Genomic DNA, 22,312 nt, shown 5'->3' with positions numbered 1-22,312 from the left:
ATGGTATGTCACACTTACTTCTGCTCTGCTGCTGGTGGTGGCGCTGTCCCCAGAGCTGGGCTCCTGGCAAGCAGCTGCGGAGTTTCCTGCAGTCGGGGAAGGTTCCCAGAAATGGGTCTAACCTGGTCCTGGGAGTGGGCCCTGCAGGGGAAGAGGAAGTCATGTTCTTCCCCCCCAGCCCAGCTGGGACTAGCATCTGGAGTCCGGCTCAGGGTAAGAGCCCACAGCCCTGCCCCTCCCCTACACTAGCCAGATTTCACGGGGAAGATCAGATTTCACGGTCTGTGTTGCTTTTTTCATGGTCGTGAATTTGGTAGGATTCTAAACATGATAGTTTGAACAGCAGAAGAGTTTAGAGAGGGTGGTCAATGTGCTAGAAGCTGTACATTCATCTAGTAAGAGAGAGTCCCTGCCCCAAAGATTTTACAGTCTGAATAGACAAGGCAGGCAAAGGAAGGTTTATCCCCTTTTTACAGATGGGGAACTGAGGCATGGAGAGGTGAAGTGACTGGCCCAAGGTCACACACACAGTCTGGCAGAGCAGGGAATTGCCCCCAGATTTTCTCAGCCCCTGTCTAGTGCCTTAACCAGAAGGCCACCCCTCTTTTACCAAGAGTTCTACTCAGCCATATTTGAGCTGGGTCACTAGCAATGAATATTGCAATAAACTGGGGCAAACAGATTGTGCCCATTTTAGGCTACCAGAACTCGATCCTCCATGATATGGCCAGTTTATTTTTGCAGTTTGTGGGCTGCAGTGGGAGGCAGGTTGGTCACTGGGCTGCAGTGGGTGAGTACTGACCTAGATGTCCAAAGTCAGCATGCCTTTGGAAGGTGGCATCTCCTCCCCTCGGGAATGCTCACCTAGGGATGAATGTTGTGTTCTGACAGCGTTGCTTTAGCACTGTGACCAAAAATGGTCTGAACAGTCTGATCTGATTACCAGAGAGAGCGATAGCCTGTAAATCCTGAAGTGCAGGCAAAAACAAACATGCCTCAAGCCCGTGACAGAAGCCAACAAATATCAGCAGGGATCTAAATAGCTAAGTTGTACCTTAATTAAGTAAATATTGGCTCCCGCAGACTGATAAAATCAGCAGGTCCTGTTTGGTTTGGACAGGTCAAACTGCGTGTTCTAGCAAAAGTGGAATGAGACCATATCCTTTTATCAACAAACTGCTGCATTCCAGCTTTCGGGCCTGTTCCCCGCACTCTCCTTTTATGAGCAGACCTCTCCGATTGCCTCTCTCTCACAAAGCCACCTCTCAAGCGGTAGAACTTTGCACGCCACCCCTGGTACCTAGTTCACCTGCCGTGCCCAGCAATGGCATTTCCTAAAAGGGGTTCAGTCAACGCTGATGCTGAAAATCCACCACAGACCAGGGTGCACAATGGCCCATCCAGCTCTCCGTGGATCTTGATTACCAAGGAGAGGCCACTTTGGTGTTCAAGGATGGGAAAATCTCTTTAAAGCGAGACAGCGCTGTTACTCCAGTACACTACAAACAGTGAGGAACATTCCCTGCCCCAATGACCTTACAATCGAAATAGACCAGACAGGCAGTAAGAGCTAGGCGACCAGACAGGTAAAATGATAGGAACTACAAAACTTGGAAGTTAGCACTGATGAGACTTTCCTTTCTGTATTCCTTGCCCTAGGGCTTGCTTTGGCCTGATATTTGCAAAGTACCCATTATTATTTAATATGCTACCAAAGGTCTGCCTGGCACTCTGAAAACCCAAGTTCTGTGCCCTGAGGAGCTTGCAGTCTAACCCCTGAATCAGAGAGGTGGGAATGTATATAGCTGGGTGGGACAGGTGCTAGAAGGTTAAGGGAAGGAGCAACTTTTAAGAAGCAGAGAGAATTCCTGTTTTCAGAGCAGCAGAGTCACTTTGAAGCCCCATCCACAGCACAGTCATGTGCCCCAAACCTCTCTGCAGCCGGAAGGGGCCCTGCTGCTCAGTTTTTGTTTTGCAGGAGGACCAGTGTCTTACCTAGTGGTGTCGCTTGGGGGAGCCGGGTGGTAAGTGATGCCTGGAATTGCATGCGTATGTGTTTGCACTGCAATGCCCGGTGAGTGCTGCAGGCAGCCAGGAAGGTGCAATGTGATCACTTTGGTACCTGGACAGCATTCCAGGGCACAACAGGCTGCAAAGGAAATGCAGTTTAACAGCCTGATTTTTCAGTGGTGCTGAGCACCTGCAGTTCCCACTGATTTCGGTAGGAGCTGGGGTCGTCCAAGACTGGAAATCCAGCCAGTGGCTTTTCGAAGGATAGTGTCTTGTGAGTTACTCAGAGGTGGTTCTGGCCTGAATACACAGCTGTTCCCAGTGTAAGGGGAGAGGGACTTTACACTGATTTTCATCCTCCATGTTCACCTGGTGATTGCAAATACTCAGTGAAATCCCCTCACTTGCTGTGTAATTGAAGCTGATCCAAAATATGTCATCCCTCCGAGTTAAATTAACTTCCCTCTCAGAGCACTAAGCCACTTTATATGGGGAACTGCTCTGGCCTGTGGAGGGAGGCACTCAGCCTATGAACAGGGCACAGCACAGCTCATGCTTTTCAGAGGAGGGTCAGTATCATTAGCTCCATTATATATGGGGAAACTGAGGCAGAGAGAGGAAATGAATTTAACAAGTTGGGCTCGATGCAGTGAAATTCTCTGCCTGTGCTATGCAGGAGTCCTTGAGTTGAAGGCCAGAGGGACCACCTGATCCTCTAGTCTGACCTCCCTTATGTCACCGGCCGCCAACACCACCCCGCACCCGGACACAATTACAGCCCACAGGAGACTAGACTGTTGTGCCACAGGCAGAGCACAGGAGTGACCAAAGCGCACCAGTGCCCAAGGCCTCTGCAACGTCTGGGAATTGAGGAAGTGAGAGGAAACCCGGATAATCCTGGCAAGTGACCTCCATGCTACAGAGGAAGGTGGAAACCCCCCGAAGGTCACTGCCAATCTGACCTGGGGAAGAATTGCTTCCAAGCCCTGCACATGGCGATTGGTTAGACCCTGAGCATGTGAGCAAAAACCAGCCAGCCAGGCACTTAATAGAGGCTGCTCGGTGCCACCTCAGAGCCCTGGCCCACCCCGTCAATGTGCCAACTTCAGCTGTGGCCGTCTCTGATGCTTCAGAGGAAGGCGACACAAAACCCCAAGCCCCAGAACACATCGGGGGGGTGGGGTGGGGGAGGGAGAACTCTTCCTTACCCCTATGGGTGACTGGCTGAAGCCCTGAAGCATGAGGAGGAGGTCAGACTAGTTGATCACAATGGTCCGTGCTGACCTTAAAATCAATGAATGAGTGACTTGCCCAGTGAGATAGTCACCGAGCCAAGAATAGAACCCAGGCCTCCTGACTTCTAGTCCCTCTCAAGTATTACTAGCCACTGATTTGTGGGCCACTGAACCTGTGTTGCTGCTGACTGACTTGCTGTCCCTAAATCCCTTCCCTGTCCCCAGATTCCTTCTCCATGGTGACCTATATGGAGCTGGTGCACAATTGCCACATGCACCTGCTCTGCAGCTCCCTGACCGCATGGTGCAGAATTGGGGAGGCTTCTGAATACCCGACTCTAGTGGGTGAATTTCATCCTATGACAGTAAATTCTTTATACAACTGTTAACACTAATTGGATGTATGCTTTAGTGGGGTCCCGGTGAAGGCACCGAGATGCTGCAGTGATAGGCCTGGCACAAGCACCTGGCTACACAGACAGACAGACTTGACTAATGGAGTCCTCACTTCTAGTGGGTTTTTAACGGAGCTGTTTTAAAACCCAATAGGATTAAACTTGGCAGGCGGGTTGTAAATGCTGGCACAGTGATTTATCATTACGCGAAAAGGACTGTAGGTCGATCAACGGTGAATCCATTCACAAAAAAAAAAATAAAAATGGAGTGGTTTCAAATGCTGGCTTTTTAAATTTCTTTCGGTAAAACACTGCTAAGTACATAGCTGCAATTTTTGAACAGTTTTATCCCCTTTTATCATAGCTGGGACCTTTTTAGTATTTTATTTTTGTAGGACTATGAGGGGGAAATCATTTAAAATGAGCTATTTATGGAATATTTGTGTCATTTAAATGATAAAGGGTTGAAATCTCCTTTTTCCTCTGGCTCTCATTTAAGTTAGCAAATATCTGTATTCGCCTTACACTAATTATTTATTAATCGTATTTATCATGTTTAGTGCCTAAGGACTGACCAAAAATGGGGCTCCAGTGTACTAGGTTCTGTCTTCAGAGAAGTACCATCCCTCCGTGAAGAGCTTACAGTATCAATAGACAAGACTATTGAGGGAAAGGAGTATAACACAAGACTCCTAGAATTTGGTGCACAGCTCTAGCCACAAGTCAAGTATCCAGTGGGCACCTGTGCCATCTTAAAATGAGCAGAGAAGATGAAAGGTGTGGGGAGGGACTGTACCATACAAGTAGGCTTGGAAGAATTAGGTTTTTATCAGTAAATGTCGATTTCACCAGACACACGCAAACCAACTAAGAGATTTCGGTCGACATGAATCGAAATTTACAGATCGGTAAAGTAAGAAAAATGCTGCTTGAGAATTTTAGTTTCATTTAAGAATATTTACTTTGTATATTTTGATGTGATGTTGACAATTTTTCAACCTTAAAAGCTTTAACTTTTAGAATGTCGACATCTACTGTAAATAATTCTTTCCCCTACCCCACAATTTTTTGCAACTGTGAAAATTTAAATCAATACAAATAAAACAGCTTAAAATCCATAATTTTGTGCAACTGAAAATTTAGAGATGGAAAAAATGCTTAAAATAAGCATTATTATCCTTCGAAATTATAAAAAAAAAATCAAATCAAGTTCTGCCAAGCCTGCATGCAAGCAAGATGACACACATTCACTCTGGACTTAATAGAAATCTCAGGAGTAATAGGGGTTTAATTCATTTGTAGTAATGAATGTGAATGCAGCCACTCTTTATATCATGCAAACCTTGGGTTTGCGCCTTGGCTCTTATTTTCCACCTGTTCTTGGACAATTTTCCAATGTGTTGGGCACGAACTGATCTGTCACCCAGTTTTCATTTGCTTCACTGTCCACTTACTGTTTTGCCAAGAAACACAGGTTGATTGGCGACTGTTGTTTTTAGTGGACAGTACAAGCAGGGGCGCTGGAACAATTTGTATAATGGGGGTGCAGAAAGCCATTGAACCAAACTGTAAAACCTTTATATGATGGAAACCACTTCAAGCTGCAGCAGTACCCCTAGTTCTAGCACCTGGGAGTAGAAGTAAGTGTATGAATTGAGAGGGAAGCAGAGAAGAGCAACAGAAATAGTGAAGCAGCCGGAGAAAGTGATTTATGATGAAAGGTTAAAAGATCTGAATGTTTAATTTGGCCAAACAATGACTCTTAGAGGACAAACATGATGAGCAGCTGCAGGTAATCCCATAGGGTGCAATCTCCAAGGGGGGCCAGTAATTTGTTAGGGTGGTTTGGGGTGGGTATGACTGCCATTACCAGGACGAAATTTAAGAACAAGAAAATGTATCTTAGTTTTATGCTGCTGCCCATCCGTGTAGTATCTGGGTGCCTTCTGTGTAAAATCAATAGCAATAGCGAAATCCCTAGTGGACTTCATGGAGTCTCTCTGGTACTTCTCCCTTTTGGGGGTCAAACCTCTGCTTGGAGTAAAGGGTGTGTGTGTGTGTGTTTAGAGGTAGATTAAAGTTAAGGTGGAGTATCAGGGAAAACTTCCTGTTGGGGGAGAGTATTCTACTGGAGAATAGTTTCCCAAGGGAAGTGCCAGAATCGTTGTTGCTTGCAATGTTTAAAACAGGACTAGATGAAGCCTTGGGGGGATATACTGTAGATCAGGGGTCGGCAACCTTTCAGAAGTGGTGTGCCGAGTCTTCATTTATTCACTCTAATTTAAGGGTTCACATGCCTATGGTGACCAGACAGGAAGTGTGAAAAATCAGGAAAGAGAGTGTGTGTGTGTGTGTGTGTGTGTGTGTGTGTGTGTGTGTGTGTGTGTGGGGAGGGTAATAGGCATCTATATAAGAAAAAGCCCCAAATATCGGGACTGTCGCGATAAAATCGGGAAATCTGGTCACCCTACACATGCCAGTAATACATTTTAACATTTTTAGAAGGTCTCTTTCTATAAGTCTATAACACATAACTAAACTATTGTTGTATGTAAAGTAAATAAGGTTTTTAAAATGTTTAAGATGCTTCATTTAAAATTAAATTAAAATGCAGAGCCCAAGGACTATGGCCAGGACCCGGGCAATGTGAGTGCCACTGAAAATCAGCTTGTGTGACGCTTTCGGCACGCATGCCATAGGTTGCCTACCCCTGCTGTAGATTAACAATCCTGGACTGACTGGAGGTATAGGTTCATTGGCATCTCTACCTGCTGTGTAATTTTTTTTTTTTTTTACAATATCCTTAACCCTTCAAAAAATTGGGCTTGTTTTAGTCTGGAGAAGAGAAGACTGAGGGGGGACATAACAGTTTAAATGCATAAAAAATTGTTACAAGGAGGAGGTTGAAAAATTGTTCTCTTTAACCACTGAGGATAGGACAAGAAGCAATGGGCTTAAATTGTAGCAAGGTTGGACATTAGGAAGAACTTCCTGTCAGGATGGTTAAGCACTGAAATAAATTGCCTAGGGAGGTGGTGGAATCTCCATCATTGGAGGTTTTTAAAACAGGTTAGACAAACACCTGTCGGGAATAGTCTAGTTATTACATAGTCCTGCCTTGAGTGCAGGAGGCTGAACTAGATGGCCTCCCGAGGTCCCTTCCAGTCCTACACTTCTATGATTCCAAACACGAATTTATATTCCTCTCAGTAGAACAGATTGGGCTCTTTCAAGACCTCTAGTTAGTGGATTCATTTGTGTATGTGGGAGCTGTCTGTGTGTGCAGGGGGTGATTGATAAACCCGTAATTATCAGCTGCTGCTCTGCCAGCTATCTACAGCAACCAGAAGCCCATTAGTTCAAATAGCAAGTTCATCCTCGATGGCCAGGGATTTAAAAATCCAGCCAGGGCAATCTGACATCTCCACTCCCACTCTCAACCACTGAATGTAGCGAAGAAGTGATTTGTCATTCCTTCTAGACAACCGAGGCACCAGGCCTGCCTGCTCCGCTCCTTTGCATGTACTCATGCAAAACTGGAAATGGGGAACATGCACATTAAAAGGACATTATATTTGTGCTTACTGTGCAAGGAGCAAACATTAGAAGCTGGCTGGCCGTCCAGTTTTTCTGCTGATCTGGATTTTGCTGGGTAGAAGGTTCCTGGTTTTGGGCTATCTGAAGTATTTACTGTATTAATTATTCAGAAGGAAAATATTTAATTGTATTGTCACTGTTCAGCAGAGAAGGCATCCATAGAAAATTGAGCTGGGTATATTTTGCGCCGGGGCGGCTCTAGCTTTTTTTGCCGCCCCAAGCATGGCAGGCAGGCTGCCTTCGGTGGCATGCCTGCGAGAGGTCCGCCGGTCCCACGGCTTCAGCATACCCGCCACCGAATTGCCGCCTAATCTGCGGGACCGGCAGACCTCCCGCAGGCATGCCGCCGAAGGCTGCCTGACTGCCGCCCTCACAGGGACTGGCAGGGTGCCCCCCGCGGCTTGCCGCCCCAGGCACGTGCTTGGAGCACTGGTGCCTGGAGCCGCCGCTGATTTTGCGAACATTAGAATACATCATGTTTGAAAGCTTCTTGTGGTGGTTGTGTTCCTCTCCTCCCCCCCCCCCCCCCCTTAACTGGATGTAAAATTGTAAATCTTCCATCATAAACTCTTAATTTTTTCAGCGATTTTAAAATCAGCTAAAGCAAACTGATGGGTGCGGAGCCAAATGGACACACTCCCTAGCACTGAAGTACAGGAGCTTCTGGGACACAGGCCTGAGAGTCAAGAGATGTCAGTTCTAATCCTGGCTCTGCCACAGACTCACTTGGGGTGTGCTGCTCCCCTGTGCAGAGAGCTAACACAAGGTTTAAGCACAGTTGAGCCCTCTGTGCAGGGGTGAACTTCACTCTGTGCTCTTGTCATTTAACTTCTCTGCACCTTGGTTTCAAACCAAGTAAGTGAGACTTTTCATGCAAACTGCATTGGGTCTAAATTCAGACATGACCTACTGGGAGCAAGTATTTTTGCTTTCTTCTTCCTTCCTTCCTTTTTCTTTTTAAGCTATGCCTTAAAATAAGCATCTAACCAGATTCTCCACTAAACCTTGAATGATTTTAATAGCAGAGAGTATGCTCTGTCTATTTCAAACGTATCAGGGTTTCCACTGAGTGAGAATGTGTATTAAAAGGCTTGTTTCATCTTCAGAGTGACAAAACAGCCAGTGCATTATTGATAGCTCTAATAATAAACAGAGAGTCTGCGTATCACAGCAATTCATCATTCTGACACTTCCTTGGTGCCTTCCCTCAGTCCAGCCCAAAGGGAGGAGCTTTCAGTGACCAGGAAGCAGAACCACTCCCCACACACGCACGCACTCTGCCGCTCCACCTCCTCCCCACACACACACAACAGCTTCAGCAAATGGAAATCTATAAAACCGGCTCATACCATCACTCGGCAATTAGGATTTATGTCATCTTACCTGCTCATTAAAACTTTGCTCCAGCAAAACTGTGCCTTTCTTTTCTCAACTGTTCCCATGAAAATATCTAACCTATTCTGCACCTGAAGCCATAGACTCCTCGAGAGAGGGGAATCTAGCAAGAAGGAGGGAGATAGTCTTTGATATCAATCACCTGCTGAAGATAGCAAATCTGTTGTTCGTACCATATTCCGTCAGGACTTGTTGGCCAGTATATTAGCTCATGTTCTTTCCATGCCCCAAGTTGTGTCAGAAACAAAACAATAGGAAAATGGATTAGTTGTTTGTTTCAGATGCTTTGGGGGAGGAGGAAACCTTGGCAATAAACATACATCTTACTTGCATTTTCAGGACTGCATCTGTACCTGTGAATCTCCAGTGTATTACCTAATTAATGGGGGAAAGCAAAGTTTAAAAAAATAATCCACTGTCAACAAAAGATGGGAAAGGATAAGAGATGTATCTGATCTGCAAACTCATATTTGCTGCTTAATCTTGACCTGTAGAGCTGAACCAGCTTCCAGTCATGTGTTTCTGTTGGTCGTGTAGTGTTGCCTTCTGGGAGAAAGCAGAAGAGCATGAAGGAGGAAAGATGATGAAGAAACCGTATCAGAGCACCAGGGAGAGATACGGAACTTGGTTGTGAGCTATTTAATGTGTGGGGTGAAAAAATCCTTTGGCAGCACATGTTACAAACTCAAGAATCTTAAAACTGATTCAGAGTTGGCAAGCAATAAACGTGGTGATTAAATGTAACTGAGCTAGTGAAATCAAAGGAATAGCCACTTAACACCTAGTTAATGCTTAATATTGCATGTTAACAATGCTTAATATTTTGGGCCCTGAGCCAGCAAAGTACTTAAGAATGTGTTAACCTTTATGCCCATGAGTAGATTCCTGGGTGAAAGCCCCAATGAAGTTAATGGGAAAACTCCATTGATTTCTTTTTTCCAATAGAACTACTCATGTATGTGTGTAAGTGTTTGCAAAATGGAGGTCTTAGATTGTAAGTTCTTAGTAAAATAAAGATGTCCCTGACCCAGAGTTCCCAATAAAAGGGAATCCTGATCCTGAATAGCCTCAAGGTGCTACTGTAATCCAGATATTTAATATTAAATGCATGTGTGATAGGCTTCCCTTCTCTTACTGACCTGTCTTTCAGTGCTCACTATTGGTGGACAATGCAGATTTCTTTCAGCGAAGACCATAATCGCCATATCTTCACCAGCATCTCATTAGCCTCGACTTAGGTTTTGGATCTCTCCATAGCTGGGAGTTGCTTTTTTTCCCTCTATGGCAGTTCAAGCATGGAAGGATTTCCTGAGTAGATGCTTATAGTTATGCCAAACTTGGGGGGGAATGGGCTATTTTGTGATGCAGACATTTCAGCTTGGCAATGAAAGAATTTGAATCATAGAATCTCAGGGTTGGAAGGGACCTTAGGAGGTCATCTAGTCCAACCTCCTGCTCAAAGCAGGACCAATCCCCAATTTTTGCCCCAGATCTCTAAATGGCCCCCTCAGGGATTGAACTCACAACCCTGGGTTTAGTAGGCCAATGCTCAAGCCATTGAGCTATCCATCCCCCCAACAAATGGGAGGACACGGTTTACAGAGAGGGACTGATCTCCAAAAGGTTGGTGACTGACATCTGGAAAGAGAACCATGAGCCTCGTTGGCTGGTGTCCATTTGCCTAGTTCTTGACTTCTGTGGCGCTACGGCCATTTACCCCAGCTGAGGATCTGGTCCAGTGTTCGTGTCTTTGTAGCTGAAATGGTTGTTCAGCTGCTGCTGCTCTAGATTTGCATTCCATCCTTGCCACCAAATGTATATGGCTGGATTTTCAAAAAATTGCTGACTTGAGCAGCAACTCCGCTAGCAGCGCTTGCTTTGCGCATGCAATGGCATGTGTTTAGGCTCATTTATGCACCTGACCATTTCTGGGCGTATCTTTGTACATACAATTTACGAGCCTGTTTTTAAACCTACCCTTATAAAGTCAATGTAGCTCACTCAGCTAGGCCCAATCAGAAATATTCCATGTGGTGAGAAAACAGCTGCTATATTGTTACAAGTTGCGTTGTAAATACTTGAATAATTAACTAGTTCGGGTTTTTATTCTCCCCTCTGAGGCCCAAACTTTGCCCCCTATCTTCACATGATTGGCAGTGGCATCAATCATTTCCCTCATCGAGGGAGTAATTCGCCCTTGTGTTGAGGCCACAACAAGGTGTATGCACCATTTAAGCCGCACTTCTGACCTCAGAATAGGGCTTAAGTGGTAATGGTGGTCTCTGCACAGGGGTCCATTTCATCCCTCCAAGGGTAGCATGTAGCTCTTAATTGGACAATGTTCTAAAGCGCATTGCTTCATTTGTGCTCTACCCCGCAACTTAGAATCAGAGAAATAAACAAACCTTGGAATGCCAAGTGTTGTTTATTCCTGGCCTCTTAAAGAAAATGCCTCGAGGAGGGAATTTTCTCCGAGAAGCTGGCTGAGCAGAATTCTCTCCTAATAGACATGCACTCTGCGTGAGCAGAGAGGAGTGGAGCTGCATATCCGATGTGTTGTCTTTACTGCCCCGAGTGATTTATAATGCTGCTGTGTGTCGGAACCGCACAACACCTCCGTGCCCATAACGCATGTTTCATCTGCGCTTGGCAGCTCAGAGACCTCCTTACGCAGAGCTGCTGTTCATGTGAACACGGACGGCTGTCATCTGTAATACATTCCCAGCTTGTGCGTTTAGACATGACGCCTGCTCCGTCCTGTCACAGTGGGATGCTTTTGCTATCAGTTGCTAGAATCAAACTTTCCTGGGCCAGGTGTTGGGGCATTCTCAACGAGTCATCCAAACGTGTAGAACTTGCTCCTTTTGGTGGTCCCTGCCAGTGTCCAGTGGTCTTCAGGTATATTGCAAAGCTAACCTGCTTACCCTTGCTCTTTGGTTCTCTGTAATCTCAGAGTTGCCCACTTGGAGAGTGACTCATATTTGTTGATTTGAAATTGAATGTGAATTGCGCAGGTGCCATGGCAACAGGTGCCATATAAATCCTGTAAGATCATAAAACACCATCTGTAAATTATCACAGGGGGAGGAAGTTTAATACACAGCAAATTCTTTGCACTTTGCTGTAACAGAATGTATGTTAATGTTAGAATAATTGCTGCATTTACGCTCATCTGAGGATCTCCAAGCCCTTTAATCCACAGTGAAGCCTCATAGCCTAGTGAAGCAGACAGTATTATGCCATTTTCCTGATGCTGAGAGATGAAGTGGCTTGCTTACAGTCACACAGCAAATCAGCAGGGAAGTTGGAATTAAAAACTAGGAGTCCTGATTTCCCGCTCCCTGTTTTTGTTGCTAAATTCTAAAAACACCAGGGCAGTCAGAATTGCACCCTAAAAAGGGGATGGATGGATATTCCATATGAGAGTGAGTGGTGTGTGTGTGTGTGTGTGTGTGTGTGTGTGTGTGTGTGTGTGTGTGTGTGAGAGAGAGAGAGAAATAAAAAATTACCTGACTCTAAAATGAGTACATTGGTGTCAGATGCATCTACAGCTCACCTGTGTTAGTTAGGGTCTAATCCAACTGCAATAAACTTCAGTGGAAGATGGATTGGGGCCTTATTGAGCATGAAATAGTGCAAACCACAGAAGTTATATAGAGGAAGAGAAGAAAAATAAATTCCCAGGCTGGGAAGAATTTAAATATTTATAGTTAGAGAGCCGATACAAAAAAAGGACGAGATTCTCCCCCACACACACTTGTCTTCTCTACCTGCCCACCCACCCCTCTCCTGTTTTATAAATTAAGCCCTGAAAAATTGTTATACATGGGGAAAGTTTCCTCTTCTAAAAATCTGAGTCCTACATTGACCACTAGTATTTTACTATTAAGAAGCTGCTTAATCTCAAACTGACTTTGGGTTTTTCACTAGCCCTACAAAGCTTGTAGTTAATACTTATCTATTTTCCAGATGGGTCAAAATGTAACCTGCTACCCAATGTTACAGAATACTTCAGGGCCCAATCCGACAAAGTGCTCAACTCCCATTGACTCCAATGATCAGCCCTGAGGGGATCAAGCCTTAGTCTGGTGGAAGTTTATGGATATAGAACTTACCTTTGCAAGTCTCCATCTAAATATTCAGATTCTTCACCTCTGAGAAAGGCAGGGGAGATGTTTTAAAACTAGAATTCAGAGTACGAGACATGAAACCAGCAACCCTGCAGTGGACAGGTGAAGGAAGGAGTGGGGGGATAGAGTAGGTTCATAGGTTTATTCCATCTCTAATTTCTGTGGTTCTGTGAATTGCAGAAAGATAGGGGGATTGAAAGGTGGGCAGAGGGGGAGTGATGCTGTTGCTACCAGGCTTTATCAACACTAAAGAATCATTTTAACAGATTTGGGAATCTGCCTGTAACGTCACAGCAATTGACAAACTGGAAGGTCTAACCTGGCAAGCTGAGTGGTGCTTTCTAAGGTTATAATCAAAACTGCCTCATTTTTGTGTCAGCTTTGCTGAAGTCATCCTGGCTGTTCTAAAATTATCTGCAGAATGCAGAGGCACCTACTGATTCATGCATTAAAATGTCAGTAGGCAATCTGTCTGTCATGCACCCACCACCGTGGTGTCTATGTGCTACCACAGATTGAATAACACAGGCCCCAACTAAGGGCTGGGGTCTCATTGTGCTTAATAGTGTACTGAGCTTCTGATCCCTTGCATTGCCTCTCTTTGGATTCCCTTGGTGCAAAATATGTAGCAGCTGAGCAAAGCTAAAACTCAGCTCAGCTTGTTCTTACAGCGTTAATTCCAGGAAGGCTGTAAATGAATTAAGCCACACAAGGATATCTACCTGGCAGAGCGCCGTAAGCCAGCTTTCTATAGCAATATACTTTTAAATGCAGGATTACTCTGATCTCAATCCCCGCCTTTATGAAAGGTATTGCAGGACACCTGAGAGGGAAGCCCAGATCCTCAGCTGGTGATGTAAATCAGCACCGCTCCACAGACAATGTGGATTTACACCCACTGAGGTTCTACCCTGGAGATGCTGAGAATTTGAGCCCAGTGCAAAAACTGGGTGCGAAAGCTTGCAAGAGGAAGTGGCTGGGCTCCTCTCTGTGTGAACTGAGAGTAGGCAGGAAAGGGGGTGGGGGGAGGGAGGTGATGTGTTCTTACAGCCAGCTCCGCTGTGCTTGCAGGCAGGAGATTAAACCACAGATGGTGAGTGAGGCTGAGTGAAGAGAGAAGAAACTCACTCAGGTCTGATCCCTCAGTATTCTCCGGCAGCCCTTGCTAAGGGAGTTGGTTGGGTGAGGAAAGGGAAGGGTAACCCAGCAAGGCCGTTTTAACAGAGAAATCATGGAATTAAATGCTGGATAACAAGCAGAAGGAGCTGTTGCAGATAAGGACGAGCGAAGCCGAGGATGTGAAATCGTGTCTGCTGCTGAATGTACAGGAACTGGATTGGGAAATCCCACTGCTGCTGCAGTGAACAGGAATCAGATGGTTACCTGCCCCTCCAGCTGCTTGGTGAGCCCCAAACGTTCTGAGGGTCTCAAATCCACTGTTGGTAGATGACCTTTGGCAGCGCAGCATGAGCAGCGGGTACAGTAGTCTGGATGAAGAGCTCGAGGATTTTTTTTTCACAGCCAAGACCACCTTCTTCAAGAGTGCACAGAGCAAAGCCCCTGGCAAGGTAATAGCTTTAAAACTATCTAAGAGGCCATGTTGGGTGTAGGCTGGAGCATTCTCCCTAGCAAGGTGCAAAAAAAAGTGTCTCTGTGCGCATGCATATCTATCTGCAGGTGCCAGGTTCTCAAAATTAGCTTGCGGTCATAGTCAGGGTCACAGTCTGGTCTCAGAACGAGGGGGGCATTTACTTACATCTCTCACTATCTGGTAAAGTAGATGGAATGTCTTTGCTCGGTTGCAATGGTTCTCACCTTTGTCTATTCTGCCACTCCCTTTTCCATGGCAGGATATGCACCCCCACTCTCCAAAAGATCCCCTTCCCAGTCATCCAGGATCTGGCTGAAACCCTTTGCCCCCCCGGGGCGTCAGAACCCTCAGGCTGAGAATGCCTGTGCTGTCACATGCAACATAGAACATTGCAGATCATTTAGATTCTGAGAGGCATGTTACGGTGACAGCAGGTTTTCTAAAGTTAATGGGCTAAATTCATCTCTGGTCTAATTCTATTGACCTCATTGGAATTACTTAAATGGACAAAGTTAATCCCTGGTGTATGTTTAAAAAGAGTGTTTGATTGTGTATACCATTTTATCCTGACTTCAAAACTGGTATCGGTTAGTAACACCGACAAGACGTTGCCTATATTAATATACACATTTAAAATCAACCCTCCGAGAATCTGTAATCCCCAACCAGCACAAGCTGTAAAAAAGAGAAGAGAGGAAAAAGCTGTCACAGAAGTAGAGGTTTTACACAGGAAAAAGAACCCTAAAATGTTCACAGATCACGTTACTTAGGAAGCATGCGCTGGGTCACCATTTTCCTCCACCGCTGCAAAAAGTTTGATCTTGGCTGTGCTGTCAGCCTGACTGAGGAAAGCACCATGTCACTGTAGCAGTTCTTCTTTTTCATTTAAGAAAAAAATACTTTAAATGATCAGTGGTGAAATTCCACTGTAGGTTGCTACCATATTTGCATGTCTGAAACTGCAACATTATAATCCTCAGCAGGTGCTTTTGGTCTCATCTTTCTCTGTGGCGTGCAAAAAAAAAAAAGGGGGGGGGGCAGTTCTGAGTTAATCGGAAAGTGTTTATTTTGCTTCGTCCAGTTGAGTGAATTGGTGTGTGCGACAGTCCATTTATTATCCGGTAGTTTTTAGGATCTCATCTTACTCATCTGAAACTTTTTAGAAATACTCCCTTGGGTTATAACGTGGGACATCCCCCATTAGTAATCTGTGTCAGGAGCTGACCTCTAACAAACATTTTTTTTAGAAAATGTCATTGGATTATCCCTTTGTGTAGAAGACCTAAATATCTTTGTATAATTTTATATATATATATCCCTGTGTGCATTCAGTTCCTATTTCATTCTTTCTTCTGTGGCAGGATATTGAAATGCTAATTTTTAAATAAGCCTGCTCTTTCAATCACTGCTTTATCCTGCCCTAATATGTGCTCATCACTGTGATATCTGGGCTCCATTCTAATGGATATTAACTGCACTGGTTTCTCCCCTCCATTGCTCTCTTCTTAACAGTCAAACCTGGTGAAAGTTAAAGGAAGTTCATGTCAAGTGATCTGGTATTACAGGTTTCTTGTACTGTGGGAAGGAAATGTTTCTTGTTTAAAACAGCATAGCGGCCCAAGCAAATCCTATTGTATGATCTATATTTTCTGGCTTTACAATAGTACAGTAGATGCAAGTCATCAAGCAGCTGATTGATTGTTTTTTTTTTTTCCTGGGGGAGAAATAGTTTAAGGCTCTTGATCATATTAGGGTGGTAGGGGCTATTCAAAGTGTGCTATTGCTTTTGGCTTTCTTGTTTTGAAGGTGTGATTAATGGGAATTATACATGTACTGCAGAGAATTCTTAGACCCTCTAAGGCTGGAGCCGGCTCCTGGAGTTCTGAAGGAACAAGTCACTGAATAGTGGCAAAAAATAGCTAGGAATAAATTTAGAGGCCTAATATGGCCAAAAAATGAATGATTTCCAATGGTTAATTAGTACTTGCAAGAACCTGATCACTTGAGAAGCTTCCCATTGCCTCAGAAGTGTGTATGTGAGTGTGGGGGGAAGAGACGGAAGAAAGGGAATAGAGAACAGACAGTAAGGAACAATCCGGCACTGACAGTTATGTAGTAGCATGAACCTAATGAGTTTTTGTCTCCTCCCATCTCTGATGTAAATGTGAATCATTGAAACTAAATTCATCCTGGATCCAGATGACACACAAGCTGTTTGATAGGCACAGGCTGGTTGGTGTGGGTGGAATGCTTTGCCCAAGCATCCTTGGAGATTACAGAGGGAAACAGGTGCAGTCATTATTCAGCCTTGACACCAGTACAGGCATCGATGTGCAGAATTCTGGGACAGCAGCACTATCGCCCCAGCAGGTGGGAACTACTGTACAGTACACACTCCTCCCAGGCCAGGCAAGGCAGATATTTGAGATGTTGGTTTAACTTGACAGTCTTATTTTTGCTACTGGTCTTCTGGAGGCCCTCAATCTGTCTTTACTCAATCAAAACACCCACTGAAGCCACTGGGAGTTTTCCGAAGACTTTAGGATTTGATCCATTTATCTGCTCTTCTCATTCACTCTCCAAGTGTTGTATAGTCTGAGAAAAGCAACTTAACAATGAGATTCTGTCTCCTCCGTCAAACTGGAATCTCTGTGGCTTTGTTTGTTAGTCTCCAGGCCCCTCTCTTGGTCATTGGCTGTCACTAGGTGAAGCAGAGACTTTTTATTGGTGTCCCAGAACCAAACACGTTTAGGATCCAGAGACGCTCTTCTTTTGATTATGAGATGCCAGGATTATGAAACGAAGCCTGTTACAGCGATTGATTGCTCTAATACCAAGTAGTGTGAGTGATGCTGGGCCAAAGCATGTATGTGTTTGGCTGTCTGAAATCCCTCAGAACTGGGCAGGCATAGCATCAAATTAGGGTAATTCCCCCCTTCTACTTGTACCTCCTTCTGGAACCATTTTGAAAAGTTAAATGTGGAATGTTTCCACAACCGCAGTCTGTAAAACACCTCTGTATGGTAACAATTTTGTGTTTTCAGCCACATAACCCATCGTCTGCCCATGGCTGTGTGCAGTCAACATGTTCTGAATCCAAGATTTAATTAATCTGCTGGCCACACTTCAGCCCAGCCTGTCCCACTCTAGATATTCAGGAAGGATGCCCAAATCAGAGATGCAACCCTCTTCTGAGCACCACAGGCTTCCTAACTAGACTGGCCCCCCAGCACTGATGGGACTGCAGAGAGAACCATCTTGTCAAACCTCAAGTAGCGCTGCCATTTTCTGGCACGTGCTTTTCCGTGTTCTGTTTCGTTCCCATCCAGCTGGTTTAATCAGCCTGTTCAAGCCAGCTCTTTAAATGGTTAACCATTTAAAGAATGCCCCTGCATATAAGTGTAGTACGCTTTCATATGCTAAGGGCTGGTCTACATGGCAAGGATGTCGGAGCGCACTATGGAACTTTCAGTGTTCAGGAGGAGGGTCCACACAGCGAGTTTGCCAGCTCCAGGGCAAGCTCGAGCGCTGTAGATTCACACCATGGCATGCTGCATAGTAACTTGCCATGTAGACAAGCTCTAGGATCTTAAAGCATTTTACTAACCTTTTGTAACTTTTCACAATGGGTAGATAAGTGGTATCCCTATTTTACAACTGAAACACGGAATTTGAGTTGCTCTGATATTTTGGGTAGGTCAGAGGTAAAGCCAGGCATAGGACCTTGGAGCCCTGCTTCTCATTATCCTCCTTTAAAGCTTAGAGAACTCTGAGGTGGGATTCTTCCGAGGAGGTTAAGAGAATTATTTGCCCAACCACCACTGAAATTCAGTGGGACTTGGATGTTTAATTCCCTTAAAATCTCAGCCTAAATGACTATGGCATAGTGTAAAATTAGATAAGGTTGCCTTCTACGGAAGTGCTAGACAGCTGAAATAGTTAAGGAGAGTTGCAAGGCCACATAGACCTAGAGAAAGTGAAACAAATTGTGAGACACAGAGAAAAATGCAGCCATCAGAGTGGCTAATTCCCATGGTTTGAAAAGGTGATTTAAAAAAAAAATCTAGGCTGGAAATCTTGCCTCTTTAGTAACTTCATCATTCTTAAACTTTTTTCTAGCATCATAAGAGATACAACATTGGAAACATCATTGTTCAAAGCAAACATTTGGGTCTTCCTTGTAGCATTTCCCCTGCAGCTCTGCTGCTCTGTACTTTCCTAATTCACCATCTGACTGGTTCCGTGAGCTTCTGTATAAAGAACAATATGATGTACTTAAAGGGCTTAATCAAATTGCTTGTTGGCATCCAGCAGTAACAGACATGGGGACATTGTGTTTATAAAGAGAAAAGGGCAAATTACTATCTAGGATCTAAAATGTGCATTTCCACATTATGATGCATATCTGTTGTTCTCCCGTCGTCGTTTGATCAGAATTCTGTGTATCTGCAGTAAGTAACTTGCTTCTTAAAATCAATCTCACTTTTCTCTTCCCTTTGTACACCTCCATTTCAAGCAATCTGGCCTTTCTGTAAACGCTTTGGAAGATCTTTAGGCTTCTTATGGCTAACTGTCCCACCCACTGATTTCCCTTTTATTCCCTGTCGCTTTCTTGCAGTCTCTTCCACCTTGTTCTGCCATTATCGATCTAAGGGCAGAATGGAGACCCCCTGCTCAAATACAGGGGTAGATTAAGACTATAGTATTCAGGCTCTGATTAATCAAAATAATGTTCCTACCCATATGACCCTTCAAAATGTTCAGCTCTCCTGTATGTGCCAATCAAGTTGAATTCACAGGGCTGTCACCCAACCTACTTCACTTTGGTTGTATCAGGACCTGTGACCTCAAGGCCTTAATTCAGGGGCCTCTGAGCTTCCTCACCACCTCCTTGATTTGGACGCTGGTCTGTAGCACTTAGCTCTGCCTCTGTCCAAATGTCTCCTCATTGGCCTCAGAATGTGAAAGTGATGCGCACTGGAATGTAAGTAAGCAGGGCCAGTTCCTGAATAACACTTTTCTCAAGAGCAAGTGCATTGACTTGGGGCAGAGGTCCAGAGCAAACTGCAGCTGCATTCATGTCTCTTCTGCTTACTAATATCAGCAAGCCAGCTGTATAGAAGCGTGACCTCCTTCGGTTCTCTAACGGGCGGAGACCGTGCACGAGCGTAGGGCCTGATTCCGTAATCCAGCTACGCATGGAAGTCCCGTGGACACCCAAGATAGATCCACAAGTGGAGCAGCTGCAGAATCCAGCCTGGGTTCCTTCTGTCCTTGTGTGTCAGGCTGGGAAACTGCATGCGCTCGCACTCAGGTGCGTCTGCGTGACAGCACATCTGTAGGATTTTAAGTAGTGGATTGGAAGATACCGGGAGTCTAGTTTTTTCTCTGTTCTTTTGGACATCAAATGGAGACGCGACTGGCAAATTTGAAAGATTCCCCACAAAGGGGAGGGGGAAATGCATAACACAGCAAGACCTGGTCAAAGAGACCATTCAGGGTCTCAGCCCCAATAGCTTAATGGAGTTAATCTTCTGTAATGAAGATGGAGCAGAATTGTAGGTGGTGTATTTAGGGCAGTTTCTTGAGAGGAAGCTATATCCAGTGACCCTTTTTTTGTCCAGTTTTCACTGCATATATTAGTTCAGGGGTTCTCAAACTTAATTGCATTGCGACCCCCTTTTGACAACAAAAATTGCTACATGACCCCAGGAAGTGGGACCGAAGCCCAAGAGTGGGAGCTGAAGCCCTTGGGGCGACTAACCTGAGTCCCACCACCAGGCGGGGTGACTAACCTGAGTCCCACCACCCATGATTGAAGCCCTCAGGCTTTGGCTTCAGTCCCGGGCCCCAGCAAGTCCAACACCAGCCCTGGTGACCCCATTAATAGGGGATTGCAACCGACTTTGGGGTTGCGACCCACAGTTTGAGAACTGCCATTTTAAAACTAGTTCTTAGAGTGCTTACTGTTAGTCATAGGGGAAGATGGCACAAAAATGGAGACCTGAATTAGTTTGTGCTTTGGAATCATTCCACTGTTTGAGCCCTAGTGAGGCATGATGTTCTCTGAGCACTTTTCAAGCCATCTGTATTGGGAAGGTGTCCTTCAGTGCGCACAGAAATAAGACCACTTGGCTGAAAATTGCTGCCCATGAGTCAAGAGTTCAGCACAGACAAGGTTGACTGAGAGTCCTGGAGACTGGACTCCTCTTTATCCAGAGAGCCAGAGACAACTGCTATCCCAACAATGTGCCTCAACCTAGTTTGAAGGGACCTTCCTCTAAGGGGTAAGAGAGGAATCCTGTCTCCATGGCCCATTCAGTCAGACTTTGGTGCCTTTCTGAGACTGCAGTGAGAACAGAGTTTTTATGGCTGGGTTTGAGTAGTGGTGGCCCAACGCATGTGTGGCTTTCCCACACCCACACCCCCTCTGTAGGTCAGATGCTGGCAAATGTGCGTTCAGTTGTGGAATATCTAAGTCTGAACAAACACCAAGGAAGACTCAGATATTTTGGATGTGTGACTTTGCTGTGGGGGATGAGTCACACTGGGTATGTCTCCCTAGTGAATTAGTTTGTGTCAAACCCTAGCTGGGTAGAGAGAGGAAGGGATTGTCCAGTGGTTAGGGTGCTAATTGGGAGACCTGGGTTCAGCTCCCTGTCCTGTCACAAACTCAGTGTATGACGGGGGCAAGTCGCTTAGCCTCTATTCCCTATTTGTAAAATGGGATAGTGTAATCCACTGGGGTAGTGGGTCCCCCTCTGTGCCCAAGTATGTTACAGCCCCTGCAAGAGTGCCAGGGCTCTTGAGCTCAAGCTGTAGCATCTCATGCTTTTAGCACTCAAGGTCTACGGTTCAGTCCCTGGTGTGTTGGCCAAAATGGTGGCCATCACAATAGCACTTTCCTGCCTCAGGGGTGTTGTGAGGTGCTCAGATACTCATGAAATGGCAGCCATATAAGTACCTAAGATAGACTAAATATCTTTTCACGTTGGGGGTATGAAGGAAGAGGAGAGGGATGAAGAAACTGGGATCCAGCCTTTGTGAAGTGCAGCCTTGCAATTAGATTTCAGTGGCTCAGAAAATTCCACCACGTAATGTCTTTCTCAATCGGAGAGAGAAAAATTAAATCATTCTTTCAACTGTTTGCCATGGAGATATGCAGAGCTATGTTGCTATGTTACCAGGTAATACTGCGGTGCTGACTGCGTAACTTGTTGCTCTGGGGTTCGCAACAAAGAACATGATGGTTACCTTAGCCCTGTTGACCTCTTAGAGGAGGGGACCTCTCTTAAGACCAGATAAATTTGTCCAATTTAAACCAAAAAGCATTGGTAGGCAAGAGCTGTTTATCCTTAAGTCTCTCTCTCTCTCTCTCTCTCTCTCTCTCTCTCTATATATATATATATATTTTGGAGACTGTAGTTCGTTGGGGCAGGGACCTTTGGAATTAGTTTTAGACAGTGACTGCGGCTTGTTGGTGCTGGACTTGTCATAACTGTGGGTATCACTTTTATGATTAGGTTTGGTACCAGTCAGATTATGCATGTTTGTAAGGTAGGTGTCCTATCTTTGAATGTTAATGGCTCTCACACTCTTGAAAAGGGCTGGATGAGTTACCCCGGAGACTGGATTCTTTGTGCATAGAACAGGGGAAACATGTTCAGCAACAGTGTCAGCCTCCACTCATATGCCACAGCCTTTCATTGGAGGGGCTGTCTCGAGGCAAACAGAGGCAAGTGTGGCCCAGTGGCATTCATCTGGGACTTGGGTGGCCTAGGTTCTATTCCTATCTCTGCCAGCGACCTTGAGCAAGTTGCTTCATCTCTTTGAACCACTGTTTCCCCTCTTGCCCGTCATCTGCCTTACCTATTCATATTGTTAGCTCTTTGGAACAGGGACTGTCTCTCACTAAGGGACAGGCGTGACAGCACACGTAGGCACATCCAGGATAGCTTT

At 45.1% G+C, this 22,312-nt stretch overlaps 1 protein-coding gene across 3 annotated transcripts in view; it reads left to right on the top strand.

Annotated features, from left to right (window-relative positions):
• Positions 1-22,312, top strand: part of RASSF5 (Ras association domain family member 5) — a 98,897-nt gene that overhangs the window by 38,697 nt on the left and 37,888 nt on the right. The window contains exon 1 of one of the 3 annotated variants that reach the window (XM_054024923.1): positions 13,830-14,330. The exons of the other annotated variants lie outside the window; for them this stretch is intronic. Within the exon in view, the coding sequence (XP_053880898.1) occupies positions 14,229-14,330 (102 nt within the window). The 5' untranslated portion in view covers positions 13,830-14,228. Of the gene's footprint in view, positions 1-13,829; positions 14,331-22,312 lie in introns of those variants that run through there. 3 annotated transcript variants of the gene reach the window in all.

The sequence above is a fragment of the Malaclemys terrapin genome, chromosome 4 (assembly GCF_027887155.1).
Source record: "Malaclemys terrapin pileata isolate rMalTer1 chromosome 4, rMalTer1.hap1, whole genome shotgun sequence".
Lineage (NCBI taxonomy): Eukaryota > Metazoa > Chordata > Testudines > Emydidae > Malaclemys > Malaclemys terrapin.
The sequence above is the reverse complement of the archived record's forward strand: the minus strand, read 5'-3'. Positions and strand labels throughout refer to the sequence as shown.